The sequence below is a fragment of the Stigmatopora argus genome, chromosome 9 (genome assembly GCF_051989625.1).
Source record: "Stigmatopora argus isolate UIUO_Sarg chromosome 9, RoL_Sarg_1.0, whole genome shotgun sequence".
NCBI lineage: Eukaryota > Metazoa > Chordata > Actinopteri > Syngnathiformes > Syngnathidae > Stigmatopora > Stigmatopora argus.
Window position 1 is genome coordinate 2,787,798 of NC_135395.1, and position 17,959 is coordinate 2,805,756.

At 40.0% G+C, this 17,959-nt stretch overlaps 1 protein-coding gene across 3 annotated transcripts in view; it reads right to left on the minus strand.

Moving 5' to 3' along the window:
* Window positions 1–422: 422 nt before the first annotated feature.
* LOC144082106 (teneurin-1-like) overlaps window positions 423–17,959 on the minus strand; it is a 147,932-nt gene continuing 130,395 nt past the window's right edge. For all 3 annotated transcript variants that reach the window (XM_077608959.1, XM_077608958.1, XM_077608957.1), the window contains 11 exons: window positions 16,116–16,429; window positions 14,395–14,567; window positions 12,383–12,627; window positions 11,400–11,693; window positions 9,826–10,070; window positions 8,975–9,117; window positions 7,250–7,461; window positions 6,857–7,158; window positions 5,638–6,344; window positions 3,393–3,535; window positions 423–1,974 (listed from right to left, as the gene is read on the minus strand). In XM_077608959.1, coding sequence (XP_077465085.1) covers window positions 1,219–1,974; window positions 3,393–3,535; window positions 5,638–6,344; window positions 6,857–7,158; window positions 7,250–7,461; window positions 8,975–9,117; window positions 9,826–10,070; window positions 11,400–11,693; window positions 12,383–12,627; window positions 14,395–14,567; window positions 16,116–16,429 — 3,534 coding nt within the window. In that variant the 3' untranslated portion in view covers window positions 423–1,218. The remainder of the gene's footprint in view (window positions 1,975–3,392; window positions 3,536–5,637; window positions 6,345–6,856; window positions 7,159–7,249; window positions 7,462–8,974; window positions 9,118–9,825; window positions 10,071–11,399; window positions 11,694–12,382; window positions 12,628–14,394; window positions 14,568–16,115; window positions 16,430–17,959) is intronic.

Consider the following 17,959-nt stretch of genomic DNA (forward strand, 5'->3'; position numbering starts at 1 on the left):
TTTTTCTGGGGGGAGGAAAAGCTTGGAAGTGGTTCACATGTACCCTGATTGGCATGTCCTAATGAGACAAGGCAAGCTGTAGAGTACGCTGTAGCCAACTCCGAGGTCCTGCCCCTTCTTGCACTCGCCACCCACTCGCTGAGCCTCAGCTGTCACATTTCTTCCTCTTGCCCACAGTTTCTTTTGCTATCCTCCTCTTTCCCCTTCTTCTTCGTGTGTGACAGATGCAGGTTCCTCATACAAGGCAGTTTGAACCACAATGATAGGCGATAATGACCGCACAGATTTGAGAGCGACTATCTCCCAGAAACGAGAACAAAGAGCAAACAACAAATGTGCGAGCGAGGCAAGCGAGGACTCAGAGGGATCTGAATTTCACAGCCAAAAAACAAGCCAGAATGCCATCGCAGGGAACACTCTGATTATTCACACATAATAACTTTAATCAGTATTGGAACTCCATAAAGTCAGATTTTTTTTTCCAGCGTAATATTTACTATAGCCATGTATAATTCCTTGCAAAAATGTAACTGCTCTTTCTATCGATTAACAATACTGACACGTACTTATGAACAAACAGCACTTCCAGTTGAGTCTGTCTTTTTTCCTCAGTGTGAAAGCACTGGCTATTTACATTCTTGATTGGAGCATAGACACTCATACAAACTACTGTTGGAGCACAGCAGAGGCAGCAGTCCCGAAAAGGTTCGCTCCTCCTTTTAGGGAAGTGTCCGAGTCGACAAGGCCTCTCTCACACATGATGTAAACGGGAGTATATCCGGAGCAATTGGCAATTTCAGACACCTTGATTTGATTTCATAAAGGAGATAATTCACTGGCAAGCATAGAAATCTTCCGCTTGGGTGAATTAGAACAAAATCCAAAGTGAAGAAGAGGGTTTAGGACAGCAGAGGAGTCAGTCCACTCCCGGTCTACCAGGGATACAAAAAGCAAAGCCACAACCAAACCACACTTGCTTGTGCCACTGTTAGAAACCAGACAATAATCATAATAATAATAATCATCATAATCATAATAATAATAAAATACCATCATTCTGTCACAGTTAAAGGCATTTTGGAAATCTTTTTTCCACTAATCTCTCCTGTTCTTTTTTGATGATGTCCTCTTCTTTTCATACAGTATAGAAAGGGTAGAACAAACTGGAGTAGAGTAGAAACAGGCAGTCTTTGGTGGGGTGGGAGAGCTTCTCGAGTGTTACCTGCCTCCCACTTCACTCTGAGTCATGAAGTGGATGTTGTAGGGGCAGTCGGAAAGCTCTGACTGCTGCTCTGTAGGCAGGGAGTAGTAGCCGTCGTAACCGTCCACGCGTCCAGCAGACAGCAGTTGGTTCTTTTCCGTATCGCTCCATGTTCGGCTTCCCGCGTCACCCAACTCTATCCTCTTCTTCTCGTGGTCCCACGCTCGCTCCACTGCCCTCCTCCTAGCCTCATCCCTCACCCTCGCTCTCTCCTCTTCGTCATTGCCGCCGTAACGGATGCACAAGCACAGCGCTCCCTGCTGCAGAGTGATGTCAGCGAACCGACGAGTCCTGCCATTGACCGTGGCACTCATCTGCGATACGCTCACGTTGACTCCGCTCTCTAACACGCGGCCGCCGACTCCTAAGCTCAGAGCCAGGTCTTCCTCGATAGGCCGGGACTGGAGGAAGTGGTGGGTGTCGCAACCGTGCACGGTGAAGCTTAGGCCGCTCAAGTGGACGGCGCCGTTCAGAATGGCGGCCACTCGCCGACTGTCTTCGCTGGCCACGCCGATGACTTCAGCGCTCACGCGGCTGTGGGAAAGGGCGAAGCGGATGCTGGGGCCCAGGAGAAAGGGGCGTGAAGCAAAGGGAGGAGGCCGGGTTGGTCGGTGACGGGTTGAGCCTACGGGTGCTGAGACTAGAGGTAAACGCTCCAAAGAGATGAAACGTTTCAGCTGCCGACGTAGCTCACACTGGATACCTAAAACCACCTGAATAGAAGAACAAAATTACAATATTCTTATATAGTAATCAATGTCCATCAGGTTAGGTTAATGCAAATTCATTATAAGCTGTGCTTTAAGTGTTCAAAATTAATTGAAAAAAATATTCAAACTTGGCTGATTTATGTACAGTGGCACCTTCCTTTATTGGTCTAGTTTCTCTTGTGACCAAGCGGAAAACTCAATTTAAATAAATAATACATTTTATTTCTAATGGCTTTTTAAGATAATCAAGGACACTTTACACTGAATTTATAGGATATACAGATTTAAGTATATAGAGAAGCACACATTTAAATGACTGAATGATGAATTTAAGTGATTTTCTCGCTTAAAAACCTTTTTATTGTAGAAAGCAAGCTTCAATAGCTTTAGAAATGCTATACTCTAAATGTGATGCTTTTGCCAAACCCAAAACCTTCATTAAATACACTATATTTTTCTCATTAAATCGCAATAACTCGATCCATTTCACATTTAATTATACATTACCTTTTCTCAGGTTCTCTTGTTTCTCACTATGAATAAAAACTTCCAATTGCTTAATAAAGCAGAGCAACATTTTACAGTCATTTTCCTCTAATTGTGGCAACACTAGGAAAATAATTATCTTAACTAGTGATCTGTTTGAAGCTTGCCACACACCACGTAATGTGGCATAACCTGACTCGACAAAACTAAAGACACTTTTGACTCACACCTGCATGATTTACATTATGAAAAACCAGCAAAATTAAACTAAGCCTGTATATGTCTCCATGAACTGTATATTCCACTGTATCACTGTGATTACACAATTAAAAGATAGTGTGACAGTCAAGGAACAAACATTGTTTCAGTTGGATCTAATTTTAGGTCAATTCAAAATGTTTTATTCTTTTAGTTTCATCTTTGCTCTTTGCAAATCCTATATTTGTTTGAGCTTCAAATATCTCTGTGTAAAAAAAAAGTTCTTTGTGAAGAAAAAAATTCTATGATCAGTCCTATGTGTTCCCTAATGTCTTGGTTCTTTCAATCAGAAAACAACAGACACTTTTTTTGCATTCTCGGTGTGAGTTATACCATCCTACCAGAAGTTCAAGAATCACTTTTGATTGGTGCTATTACAGCGTTTTTGTGAGGGACTGGACAATCTAAGGTGCGCATCACTTTATTTTCCGTCTCATATCTTTGAAAAAAAAAACTTCAAAAATTCTGAAATTGTCAAAAATCAAATAAACCTATGCTTTGTACTTTGTGCTTTTGCTTTGTTGTTCTGTCTAATCACCCTCTTGCTACTGTCACAATGAAATTTCCCGAATACGGGATGAATAAAGTTATCCAATCCAATCCAATTCATGATTGCCCCCAAAAAAGAAAATGAATGAGTGTCTCAGTTTGGGTTCACAAAATATAATCGGCTTCACCTTGCTCGAGTCCCAGTCTTGTGTCTTGGTTTGGGTCTTTCTCAGTTCATATGTTTGGTCCATGCGGCTGATCTCAGGCTTTGGGAAACCTGGAACAACATTATGAAGCTGGAAGCCAAATAGCTGCAGCCAGCTGCCAATGTCTGCACAGAAATACAGAATTGGATTACACAAAATCAAACAGAAAAGGACAAATGGAGGTGTACTGTATATACAGGTTATTTTTATACAATTCCACTGATAACAAGCTACCACTACTACTACTAGTGTGCAGACCTCCACTATTAATACTAATATTAATAAAGCTATTAATACATTTGAAAAGGTAAAATGTTTATTCATGATTTGTTACTATTACTTGATTACGCATGTTGAAGCCTTCCAAATCTATCATATTAATTCACAACTCTAAAGAAAAAAATATCACACCATCCTCATAATTACTAAAAAGAAACTAAAGGAACATACAGTTCTAGGGCATGGAAACAACTTCTCCGATATCAAAGCATAATGTGCTCAGTTGTGTCTCCATGACGAACACAATTATTCTTTAATAAAGAATGATAATGCAGGAGAGCACAATGATTAAAATGAAGACATGACCCGGCGAACATAGTACATTCACTCAGATATTATTTCCTCCACTTTTCTTAATTTCTATTTCACACCTTGGGGAAACTGTTCTCTTGGCAGATAAAAGGGGAAAAAAGAAGAATGGCTTGTGTTAAAAAAGAAGAAGAAAAAAACAAGATGATCAGAGCCCGTCCTGTTTCTTTCTGGCGTCTTCTTCAGTCTATTGCATTTTCTCTGTCTGACACATTGCTTCACCTCTGTCATCTCATTCTCAGCGACAGATGTTTTCTACATGTGGTGCGTAGATGTGTGTATTTGTGGATGTCTCAGCGAGTGTGAGAAAGAGAGTGGGTCAGAGCAATATCTCGCCCTATTTCTGCTATAGTTGTCAGGTGGCACTTCCGAAATCACTGGTAGTATGGTTGCAGTAATGTATGACACAGTATATATCAGAAAACGTAAATTCAGATTTTTCTCCAAAGGCTAAGTGAAAAGGTGTAGTCATGTAAAACAACTGTAAACACCGTACGTTGTTGTATGTATAAATATATATATATATATATATATATATATATATATATATATATATATATATATATATATATATATATATATATATATATATATATATAGTGAGTCATACATCAACTCATAGAGTCCACTGTACAATTGAGTCGAAGTACTTGCCACTCAATTATTGCACCATGTTTTGTCGAGAAAGTACAGTTTACTTATGTTATCTACTTTCTCGAATTTGCGGCAGTTTTTTACATCACAGACTGAGGCCATTAATATATCGTTGACTAGGATACCATTTAGCCCACTATTACCAAAGAACAAGGAAGGGTAAGATGCGAGGAATTTTCCTTAAATTGCCATAAAGTTTATGAATTGAATGGAAGTGGTGCATAGTGAAAGTCATAACTGCTTAAGCCTGTTTCATTAGATGCCGGAAGGTAGAATGGCTTTGTGTATATTCCTGTTGGCATTCATGCCATAGAATACATAAGTCAGGACTTCCTGTGATAATTAATGCCAGTTGTATATTCAATTTAACAGGTCACAGGTAAGTCAATTTGGGAGCAAATAAGATGAGATCATTATTATTTTTGGTGATCACATTGTGAAATTTCTATTTGGTGGAGTGACTCAGATTGCTCATATAGAGCTGGTGCTTTGGCTCAACAAAGGCGGAGAAACAAATGAAAACAACTGCTGAGATGTAATTGGAGATATTGCAGTGTCCAGGGACAGATTTGTTATTTCTCACAATGTCTGAAAAAGGTGTTAATTGTGCTGTGATGATGAATTTGTTTGCCTTATGAGTGACTGGCTAGCAGTGGTTTATAGAATTTATATATTATTGAGCTGTTGTGTTAGGAACTGCAGAGGACCAAGTGCTAGTGTAAATATATGATCCTGTGTTTTCTGGTTTTGATTGAAAAGTGTCAGTAGCGATAAGAACAGTAGCCAGTAGACTGAAGGGACAATTTTACAATCGATCAATCGATAGACAGGAGGTTCAGGTCAACCTATCATTATTGTTCTGTGTCACACTACTCCAACAAGGAGCTCAGAAAAGTAAGTAGAGGATATTTTGAGAACACAAAAAAAACATACTGCTTGGTATAAATGGCATGCAGGTGTCTCTAAATGAATGCGTGAGGCTCACCTGTTGTAAACTGTGTCACCTCTTCCACTCTTCCCACTGGGCAGTTGTTTTTGAAGGCATACGAGTTAAAAGGTCTTGGCTCCTTGCTCAACTCCGCCCACAGTTCATGATTTGGTGAAGTCCAGCGACCAGCCAGTGTGTCGTAATCCCTCCTTCCCAGGTGAACTAGGCGTGTGGATGGATCATATAACCCTCCGTGGAATCCAATGATGAGTTTAAAGTCAGGATTGGTGTCCTGATAGACTTCTCCATAGGGGGTGTACAAAATCTCTTTGACCAGTCGGCCTTTGCTCGAAAAAACGGCCCTCGGGGTTCCCACGCTATCACATGCGACGTAGTACTCCTCCCCGCTGCTCAACTCCATGGCAATAAGGTGACCCTGAAGGTCGTAGTACAGTGACGTGATCAAGTTGCTGCTGTGGTTGTACAAGTGGCTGACCCTGGTCGGGTGTGAAAGATCAGCATAAAAGAACTGCAGTCGCTCCCCCTGGCTCGTTTTAGTGGCCACACGCCGGCCCAGCCCGTCGTATCGGTACCACACAGTGTGTTCAGTTGCGCGGTTGAAAATCCGCATCAGCAGTCCATTGGAGTTGTAGTCAAACAGGTCGTTGGCTCGTTGGCGGAGGAATCCGTCTTCATCCACACTGTACTGAATCTCACCGAGGTGAGTGATGCGGTCTCGCTGGTCATAACGCAGAGGAACCAACCTGAAACCAAGTAAACCAATAAATAGGCTTTGAATTCATAGAAATCTAAAAACGTGGATGCAACATTCATTCATTCATTTTCCGAACTGCTTCTACTCACAAGGGTTGCTGGAGCCTATCCCAGCTAACTACGTGGACCAGGCGGGGGACAACCTGAATTGATCCCCAAGGACACGGACAACCATTCACGCTCACAGTCATACCCAACGTCATTTATAGTGTTCAACCAGCCTACCCTGTTTATTCTTTCTAAAGTCATGTTTTTTCTTAAATAGTGTAATAAATCATCCTTAGGGTAGCAATAATAAGGTCAATGACAATATTAATTTCCTGCAAAACAAATACTACTATCATGGTGGTGCCTGACAAAAGGTTAGATGCACCCATATTTTGGGTAGTAAATCAGTATTTTGAAAAACAGTCATGGAAAGCATGCGTCAAGTGGATGGAGATGCTTAATGATGGAAAACCTAAAACAAATGACATTAAAAACACCACTGATACTGCCTTACCTTGCGCTGGTACCATGGCTGAGCAAGTTAATGTTCCCATTGAGGTCGTAGCTATAGCGCCACTGAGGCCGCTCATTGACAGCAGCACTTTGCAATTGGCTGTCGGCATCATACTCATAGGTGTATCGTGTCACATTGCTGTCAACGCCAACCCTTATGTCACAGGTGGTTGTGCGTCCAGCCGAGTCATACTGGATGGTCATCCAATAGGCGATCGATTTGAGGATCTCGTACTGGACTTCTACCACTTGCCCATATGAGTTAAACACCTTGGTGTGCTTCATCAGATGCGTAGTAATTACCTAGGCAACCACATATTTTAATCAGGGGGTATTCTAAAGCCAGTAAAGTGCACTATATGTAGTATAGGTCAGTATATTCAAAGTGATGTACCTGGTTAAGGTCATAGAAGATGACGCTGAACTTGCCAAACTGCTCAACCCTCCCCGATACATCAACATAGCGGTACAGATCAATAGGTAGGGGAGTCTCGTTGATGACGGCCTGCATGCTGGTCACTCGGAAGTTATTATAACTGTAGTCAAACCTGGCATTGACCAATCCCTCCTCACTGAAGCGGAATATCTGCCGGCTGGTCAGTGGACCTAAGAAAAAAAATCTCAGCCATTATAATGATACCAGTAAACACCCTTAGACACAGTCCCCTGGTTGACCATCACACTACCTAGCTGCACCTACCTAATCAACTCAGTTGTCAGACAGAATCCCACATCATAAACGACGACACACTTGGCAAAACCTGTTCATTTTGTAAGTACCCGCACACCTCCCTGGCATTTTCAGTGCTGACCTTTAATATGGAGGAATAATGAAGTCTAAGGACAATAGTCATGATGGGTCAATGTCCCGCTAATGTCAGAACATCAACTTCAACATTATTCGTCTAATCTCTTGCTTCCAACTACCACTCTTCATCCATCGGGGCGAATGGGAAAAAGCCTGTTAATGAAAAAACATTATAGCGCCATTTGCGATCATGCTGATTGCATTTAATATGACTAAGCGCCTGGCTGAGCAGACTGCATAGCGCTCAATGATCATTACATGCTTTTTATTTGCTATGGAATGTTGAATCTTATACCTCCATAAATAGGGAAATGGTAGATTCACACACCATGAGTCGTAAGCTTTTCGACAACCCGGGGGAACTCACAGTATGCGCATATCGCTTCTAGAGCTGTCATCTTTTCACCCCCTTTCTGCTCATTTTCTCTACTCACGTACAGTATATCCCCTTTTCACTTTCAACTCTTCACTGTCTCCTCTCAAGTTGACTATTACCACTATCTCCCCTCTCTCAGAACATCCGTTTGTTCTGCTGAAATTAGATCAGTTAAAGGAAGGTGAAAGTCTTTTTACAGTGAGGGCAATGTGATAAAAGGTATACTAGCACGCTCCCACCCAAGCCCACAACCACACAGACACATGCATGCCCTACATATTGTTTGCTTTATTTTGTGTTTGTTAATGAGACCTTCATGAGTCAAGAACACCACCGTCTGATTAATGAAGAAAAATGTCAGTTGTCCATTGCTCCTAGTTATGAGTGTAAGCGTGAGTGGTTGTCTGTCTCCTTGTGTCCTGCAATTGGTTGGCCACCAATTCAGGGCGTCCACTGCCTGGTAGTTGGCTGGGATAGGCACCAGCACCCCCCGTGGCTCTTGTGACAATAAGCGGTACACAAAATGAATGAATGAATAAAATATGTTTGCTTATGTCCACATATAAATCCGTAAATAAATAAAGTTAATAAAATATTGGCATACAAACCAACACACAGTTTGAATCTATACTTTCCAAACTACTTTTTGAAGTACGGTTAAGTATATTGCATGTTATAATAATAATAGCATGCAGTATTTGTTTCAGTTACAGACGTGAGTTATACTTTTGATCAGTGGGTTGGCGATTGAGCTTTTAAACTGCATTTGCATTAGGTCATCCTTAATCAGACTGCATTTTCTTGTGTTCCTGTCCTGAATGTTTGATCAACATAGTCACGCCACATTGCGGATGCTTTGAGTCGCACTCTAAAAATTATTACAGAGTGTAAAAATTTGAAACTGGAGCTGAGCCTCGCTTTTAGCGCATGCGTACCTGTCTGCCTGTATCGTATAGAGCTTATAAAGCCATCATGTGTGAGATGGATGGTTTTCACACTGCCAGAAGCTTCGTCATAAGTGAAGGTCACCAAGGTGGAGTCGTATATCACCTCTGAGAGTCGTGCTGCTGGTGTGTATCTTGGAAATAAAGAAAATAAAGGATTAGCTACTTCTAACATATCAACTCACTGTGTTGTAGTATGCTGATTTTATTGCACAAAGGTATTACATATTACACAAGATAGACATAAAAAAGTAAATCGATAATGCGACCTTAGTTATTGAATAATAAATCAAGCAGAAGAGTAGTTGGCTAATTTCCTCCTAAACCTAAACATACAAAAAATGACAAACCTCCTAGTGATACTAATTAATCAAAAACATCACTAAGAGGTTTGCTATTGTTGTTTTAAAATAGGCTTTTGTTTCACTTCAGACTTTTTTCATGGGAAAAATAAGGTCAAATCAGTGCTGTCAAAATGATGCCATTTAAAATTGTTAAAACGCAATCATTTCATTAGTGTCTAAATCAAGAAAATGAGTATCAAAAAAAGTAAACGTATGTCAGAACATTATCCTAATCAGTCCTCCAGTTACCATTAAAATTAAATCAGCACTGGATGCCGCTGCCTGTGCTTTTTGCTGCTGCAGACGATGATAAAATGGGCCTTTAATCAGAATCCCTATCAGCCCAATCACTATAATTTGGAGGGAAATTTGAGTCGGATGTCAATGCAAATTACAAATGACCTTGTTTTGTGTGTAGTAGAGCTCTCGACCCATTTTGTGGAAAGAAAAAGGCACACAACACTTGCGTCATGCCTTCTCATTTTGAATCTTGAGTACCTGTAGATGACAGTACGCCCCGTTCCTAAGTACTGAGTTCTCAGTAGCCTCCCATCCAGGGTATAGTCCTGTAGGAAGGATGCCAGGCTGTCGGGAGGCGTGTACATATTCCTGTAGTAACCAATGGACAGCAGCGAGCGCAGGTTGTGTTTGGCCATACTGGGCATCGTGACTGATATAAGTCGATCCGTCTGATCATATTCAAAGACATATCGCCGTTGGCTGTGCAGAAGTAGGATGACTGACTGCAAAAATACAAAAATACAAATGTCACTATCTAGGCCAGACTGCCTCTTTATTACCTTTTAGACTTGTCAGCAGTTCTGACAGTTTTTATAATTGTATATCGTGTAACAATATGAAAAGATCCAAAATACCTGTCAAAAATGACAGGGATTTTATTTATTTTTAAATGTTTGCTGCCAGTCACTTGATACATATCCTTAACGCAGGTGATGTTCTTGACAAAAGATCTTTCGCTATATGAGTTTTAATCAATAACAACTCTGTGATGCTAAGGTTTAATTGGAATTGACCAAAGAACTTAAAAAGATGTATTTCATTTAATATCTCATTGAATATGTAGAAAATCTAGCATTCGATTGTTTAGACTTTTTTTTATACCAGGACATATCAATAATAATAAAAAACCCTGATGGAACAAAAGTTTGCATCCATAAATTGTGTGTGTTGTATGTATCCATAGATTTTAACGCTGTGGTGGGTGACCAATGTTCTGTAAAATAATGGTCTATTTAAATCTTTGGAATAAAAATACCTTAATAATATTCGAAAAAAAAGATCATTTCAAGAGATTCTGTCCTTTATAATAATTAAACTTTAATTGTAAAGTAAAAAGCTGACACTGATTGTATTTTAGGATAAATGCTCTTTCATTAAAATTTATTTTAAGAACGGAAATTAAACCTCAATATTTCACACTAAAGGAACCTGGTGTATAATTTTCACTTGGTGAGGATTGCCAATTAGTCTCATTCACAACACACATTACAACATTATTAGGAGTAGCACTGCTATCAGTTAACATACTTTCTGATACTATATCCAGAATAATTCCTGGACACTGTACTACACTACTGTGCCCAGTAATACATGCAAGCCCCCCATGCATATATATCTTTTTAACCTAATCTATAAACATGCCAAAAGAAAAGCACTGATATAAAAATAAATATTTTGAAAATCATATTGAAATCTTTTGTTGATGCAATTAAAACCCCCCAAAAAACACTGGTATTTAAAAACTCAATTCACTCTTAAACCTAAATTTGAAGAAAAACCTAAATTGTATTTTCAGATGACTAAAATAGTTAAGTAATTTGATGAGATAGTGTAGAGGTTCACCCGCCTGACTTCGGGCGGGCTTGATTCCGGCTGGTGGTGGTGGCATGATTGTGAGTTTGAATGGTCGTCTGTCTCTCTGTGTGCCCTACGGCTGAGTGGCGACCAATCTAGAGAGTAGTCTGCCTTTCGCCCGAAGTCCACCATACCCCCGCACAGAAGATGAATGAATGAATTTGATGAGCTATTAAAAACATGCACTCAGGTCTTACTCTGTCTATGTATGTGTAGCTCCATATCTTCCCATTGATCCAGGCCCTGGATACCACTTTGTCATTCTCATACTTCAGATGTTCAAACCATTCTCCACGGTGGATGGCCGTCAAGAGTCCACCTCCAGAGTAGCTAACATTTACTTCAGTGTATTTGCTACTGGGAGACCAGATCACCGGTCGCCCAAGATTATCATACTGGATATGGAGGGTGAACTTCCTGTGGTCGTCGTATATCTTTCCCATTCTAGTGCTTTGATCAAAATCTATGGACAGCAAGTTCCTGTTATGTGCCTGAAAAGAGAATAAAAATAAGTTTGAACATTGAAGTGAAGAGGACCAAAACGAATGGTATCGGGTAAAATAATCACGTAACATTTTAAAGAGACTGCTGCATATAAAAAAAAATCAAAGGTCACTAGAAACTACGAAATATAAATCTGTTCCATAACTTTCATAAATTAAGATTAATCAGATGTGACATTTATAGAAACCATGTGCAAAAGTAGACTAATCAATTATTATGCCTCAAGTTTAATTTTCTTTTAAAACCGGTTTTATTTAATATTACATTCCTGCCCTGTGACAACCTTTCCACTGAAGGAGAGATACATTTGTTGAAGCAAGCAATGAGAATAATTGTTTATAATAAATATTTAATAAGGATTTCATTTGCTTGAAGTGCTTTAAAGTCGGATTGATGGATTCATTATACTGTAAACTATATATATACTACAATGCTTTGTCAAGTTTGTGAGGGAGGGTCTCCTAATTTAGCCTCTGCATGCATGGAGTCATAGACTACTGCTAACTTGTGTTCTGCTTTGCAGTCATCACTAGATTTGGTTTAAACACGGTAGTTATCAACTTTTGGTTGCCATAGTAACTACACGTATTTGGCCCAGGAGAGGTTTGGGATTTAGGAGAGGTTCATTTGCTGGAGATGAAAACAATGGATATTTTTGTTTTTGTGGTGAAGTTACCTTAAGTCTGCGCTCATAAGTGGTGTAGTTAGTCTTGCTCTGTTCCTTCCTCTGCCTCCATTCGATTAGGCTGGGGGCGTGGTCACCGGGCAGGCTGATGTTACAACGGCTAGCGGTTGGACTGACTCCACCCCCAACACCTCCTGGGAGGAAGGGCTCTGTGCTGAGCGACAACTCCATCCCGCTGGCCAGCGACACAAAGAACGAGCCATCGGCGTTGACTTTGTAAGAACTCTGTGCATGGTCTGAGTGTCAAAATATGGGCGTGGCACAAACACACACAAACACGCACACACGGGGGACGGTGACACCCAAACCACACATACAGGCAATGGAAATGTGCAATAACAGGTGAAATAAACATCAGTCATGTTCGCAGCACAAAACAGGTACAGTATTAAAGTCAGAATCAGTATAAGGAATATGAATACAACTGGCCCTTTCAATAAATATAAAAAAATAATTCAATTTTATCGTTTATTTTTTTAGAATTAAATGTGACAACTAACTTTTAGGACTGTTTTCTGAAGCAGAAGAAGGTATTTGAGCTTAAGAATGCGCAACATCTTGACCTAACGGGCTGTCAAAATGTAGTGACAATTTTTTTGTCCATAAGTTAATCAACAGGAACAAAGTCTAATTTCCTGCACAATTGTTGTGGTAAGATACTTGTGAATTTGGGGCAGTTGCAGACACATTTCATTCCAAAATATGACAAAACAGGAGGCATCAAATGCTCTGATCTAACCAAAAGCAATTAATTTATGGCATTATTTTCCTTCTTGAAACATTTCACTACCTAGCATGATAGATACTGTGCAATATTGATAATATTGATATTGTGAATTGATAATTCACAATATGGAGAAAGTTATATTCCTTTTATTATATTGCAAGTCAATTTCAATCTGGACAATGAATTCTCACATATAGTAGCCAAATTATGAATTATTTGTTTCCCAAACGTGTAGGAAGTGCTTCCACCATAATCTTGAATAAATTAAATGATTAATCCTTATTTAGTCCTTTAGAGAAGAAGGGAAAGTGTATTTCTATTTGCTTTACAGCTGGTTCATTTTTTAAAAACGGAGAGCTCATATCTGTGTCAAGGGACCGTGTGATCTTTATTTTAATTGTGTTTTATGTATGGCATTTATGATACTTTTAATGCTGTGTCACACTGAGTCCCCTGTGGCCATTCAAAGTTCAACAGGCGGATGATTTCCACAATTATGGCAAGACCACAAACCATTCTCAAGACAAAATAAAAGAACCCTCACTTTTGTATGGACAAGCAGGAGGGCCCGGATTCGGACTCTCTAAGTTGCACGGTTTGGACAAACATAGCAAGAGAATCTTAACATACACACACACACACTCACACACCCATAAAACACCCTTTATAAGGATTATAGATAACACAAAAAAATACATGGGTGCATGCTAAGCTTCTGCATTATCCTGCCTCACTTCAGGTGACATTGTGGCATTCAGTGAGTTTTTTTTTTTTAAATTGCTGTCAAATTTAAAAACAGTATATAAAAGTGAAAAAGCATCTTGCAAATCCGTAGAAAATTATGCGAATAAATATCCTTTCAGGGCTGCATCACACACCACAGTCATAGAGATATGAAAAAGTAAGTACCAAGTAAAAACAGTTCATATCACCAATATCTGAGGAAAATAAAAGCTGCATTGTTACCATTTGCTAGCCATAAAAAAAGATAATTTAGAACTTCACAGACTACCCTTCTTACAGAGCTATCAATGTTTGGTGACCCCCGGATGACTCATAAATGCTCTACCGGATATTGGTGGAGCAGAAGATGGATCAGATACATGAAGGTTATTTGTATAATCTTTCATGTGTCAGCTATGTGAATGAGAATATTACATTTGGACTTCCATATTTGGTGCTATGTCACTTTTCTTACAGTTTAGCAATTTTCTAGGTTATGAGGGAAAAATACACTTCTTCTAGCCTCTGGCATAAAAATGCATTGATGTTATACCTCGTTTAAATGTGTAGATGGTGTCACTTGCAGAGAGGTTTGTACTGGTGACAAAGTTCTCTCGGTTGGATGCTTCAACCTCAACCCGAGACCAGCGCTCCAGGTTGCCTTGGAAACCACGCACATCCCCCGTTGGGAGAGTGATGTTGGTCACACGGCCCTCGTTGTTATACCTGCAAGAATGAACACAAATTCGATGATGGACCATCTTGCACACAATGATATGACTTTGACAGTTGGATGAGTAAAACAGACATTATTTTTTTACACACAGTATTGTTCTACTTTTACGCATAAAACTGTTGGTTTTGATTTATATAGGCAATTATCCAGTTATGTAGTGGTAAATAAACGAGACAGATGTAGCACTGTACTTTACCTGTTAAATTAAAAACAAAAAAACACAATTAAAGCAGTGCGGTCCAGCGGATGAGTGGTTAGCGTGTCGGCCTCACAGTGGGAGACCTGGGCTCAAATCCAGGTCGGTCCACCTGTGTGGAGTTTGCATCTTCTCTCCGAGCCTGCGTGGGTTTTCCCCGGGTACTCCGGTTTCCTCCCACATTACAAAGACATGCATGGTAAAATGATGGACACTAAATTGCCCCAAGGAATGAATGTGAGCGTGAATGGTGGTTTGTCTCCTTGTGCCGTGTGATTGGCTAGACACCAATTCAGGGTGTCCCCGCCTCTGGCTCGAAGTCAGCTGGGATAGGCTCCAGCACCCCCTGAAACCCTAGTGAGGATAAAGCGGTTCAGAAAATGAGATGAGAGGAGACAATTAAAGCAGTGCAAAGAGACTTTTCAGTTATTTCTATGTACATTGGGTTTTTCTTTTACTAACAGAGGTGTAACTGGTTTAGGCATGTTTGTACATATATCAAACCTCCACTGTCTGGGTCACCTCATCAATACATTAACCCTATGCCCTAACCCCACACGTTATTTTTATATGAAAAAGATTAGTAGGTTGTAATTAATTGCATAAGGGAAATGAGGTTCCAAGCGTTTACCCTTGGGCATACGAACCTTCCTATCTATCTCACACTAATATGTCAACGCCACCCCTCAATCATCTTCACTTGGCAGGGCGGGGTAACACAATCAAGGTCACTCGCTTTTGTTTGAAGGTATTGCTCTTGATACTGTATGTGTGGTCTCAACCACCTCTAACTAATAAAATGCACAGGTCCTGGAAGCAATAAGATAAAATGCTATTATTGCATAAACTAGTTCTGTATCTTGCCCAATGAGACTTCACCAATGGGCATTCGTAGTTTAGAATCAAACTGTTGACCCTTTGGATAAATAGATCCATCCAACTGTACCACAGCTTCACTAAATATTGAATCTTGATGACAAGAAGTGTGAACGATATTCTCATAGTACATTTAAACCAGTTGTGACAAACTATTAGCATGAATCATTTGCCTACTTAGGCTTATGACTCTACATATTGTCATGATTGCTGCGAGTTCAGCGTTGCACAAGCAGTGCTAGACTGAGAAATTGACACAGACAAGTGCCAACCAAAGTGTTTAAAAAGGCCCCTTTCAAACGTAAGACAGCCAACTCCAATCACCACCACTTACAGATGAGGCTGATGTTTCATTGCAATAAACGTAAGCATAATGACATACATTTTCACACAAACAACAGGTTCAACAATGAATACAAGTAGAAGGCAGACAGGAGGTTGAGAGAACAATGAGTGCAGAACTTACTCATACACAGTGGTCCAACTGTTCTCGTCACTCTTGGTTGCCAAGAGACCGGTGTTACCGTGGTAAATGATGTGAGCGACATCATGACCTTGGGCTGACACCTTCCTCAGTGTTCCACTGTTACTAAGAGACAACCGGTAAACCTGTCCACCAGGTAGTGCAAGCCAGATTGGCACACTGTGAGCGTCTCGCTTCACTTGGAGTCCATGGGAATCACGGCCCATCACTGAAGACAGCAGGCCGTCTCTTCCGTAAGTAAAGTTGAACAAGTAGTGTCCGGTGATCAGGTGCTTAGTATAGAGATGGGAACCATTCTGTTATGGAAAAGCAAGCAGATACTTTGGTCACGGGAATAGTATTACAGCTTATCATGTATAAATTAGCTACCACACTTGGGGTAAATGTGGGCAGTGTGTAGAGTGGGCGGCCCAGTGATCCCAAGTACTGTCTAATGTTAAAGTATCCTCGGAGAAAATACTGAAGTCTCAATCACTTCCGGTGAGCATTGAAGTTTATACTAGTGTATCAATGGATGATTATGAACCCATAAAACAATGGGCATTGCGATGTTGTAGAGAAGTAAAACCACTATATACAGTAGCCAAATACTGCTATTCTCAAGAAAAGATCTGAAGGATCGTGTTCATTATTGTTGTTCTATTGATGTAAAAATTAATGTAATAATAATTTGGTTTCATAGAGACAGCACATCTCTATATGCTTTACTTGGAGGAGCTGACTATAACTGAGTATTTCTGGATGATTATGCATTAACTTGAATTTGAGTTGAGGTTATTTCTCTTTCTCACCTTTGTCTTCATATAAACGTTGGTGCAGAAAGCGGAACATTTGCCTTGAAAGAAATAAAGCAGTCTGAAACTCTCCTCTGTTTGATCTAAATAACGACTGGTCTTTCATTTTTTGCCACTCCCAGATGGGAACCTTGTGCGGGGGTATGAACACGGGGTTCCCACAGATGTTTTTGTTTTTAATTATTGTACAATCTTGGCAAAGGGCTGATATCCATGGAGCGCAATTGTGGTCATTAAAACAAAGTTGCTCCATCAATGACCTCGAATAATTGATTTGAGGTCATTGATGGATTGAGTGAGTATGGAGAATTTTATTTAATCAAGAGCCCCTTCTGGAGTGCTGTGTGTACACATAACATCATTATAGCTCTATAGAATAGACAATTAAAAGTTTAATTCCATACAGTAAGAGTTATATATGCTGTTGAAATTATATTACAGTCCTGCTCTATTGTTATTGCAGATCTCTGTCAGTGGAAAATATACTTTCAACAATTAGACTTAACTACAGATTTATTTCACACATTTACCTCATAAATACAACACGTTCCAGGCTAAAAAGAAAGTCCTTAAAAGCTCTGTGATAGAGTTGTATAACAAAATAAATGGTTACAATATTTTATCAATAGATGGTCCTCAGTATTACTTTTCCTGGGAATTGTGTTTGTCAGGGTTGCTAGGCACACCGATTCTGGTGTCCCCCGCCTCTGGCCCGGAGTCAGCTGGGATAAGCTCCAGCACCCCCCGCGACCCTAATGAGGATAAAGCGATTCAGAAAATGAGATGGGTTGCTAGGCAACAGAAGCAGCTCTATGACACAAACATAACTGCAGCAATTGGTGGGCCAAACAGGAAATCTTCCATTATACACCATGAGCCATGACTTCATATCTTTGTCCTTGCAGCCCACAAACAGGGCCTTATAATTTGCAACCATGTCAGAAACACCCTGGCAATCAAATGTAAGTGATTTATTTTGTGAGAACACCACAACTCGAAATGAAATGACAGGGAATGTACAAAACTCCCATT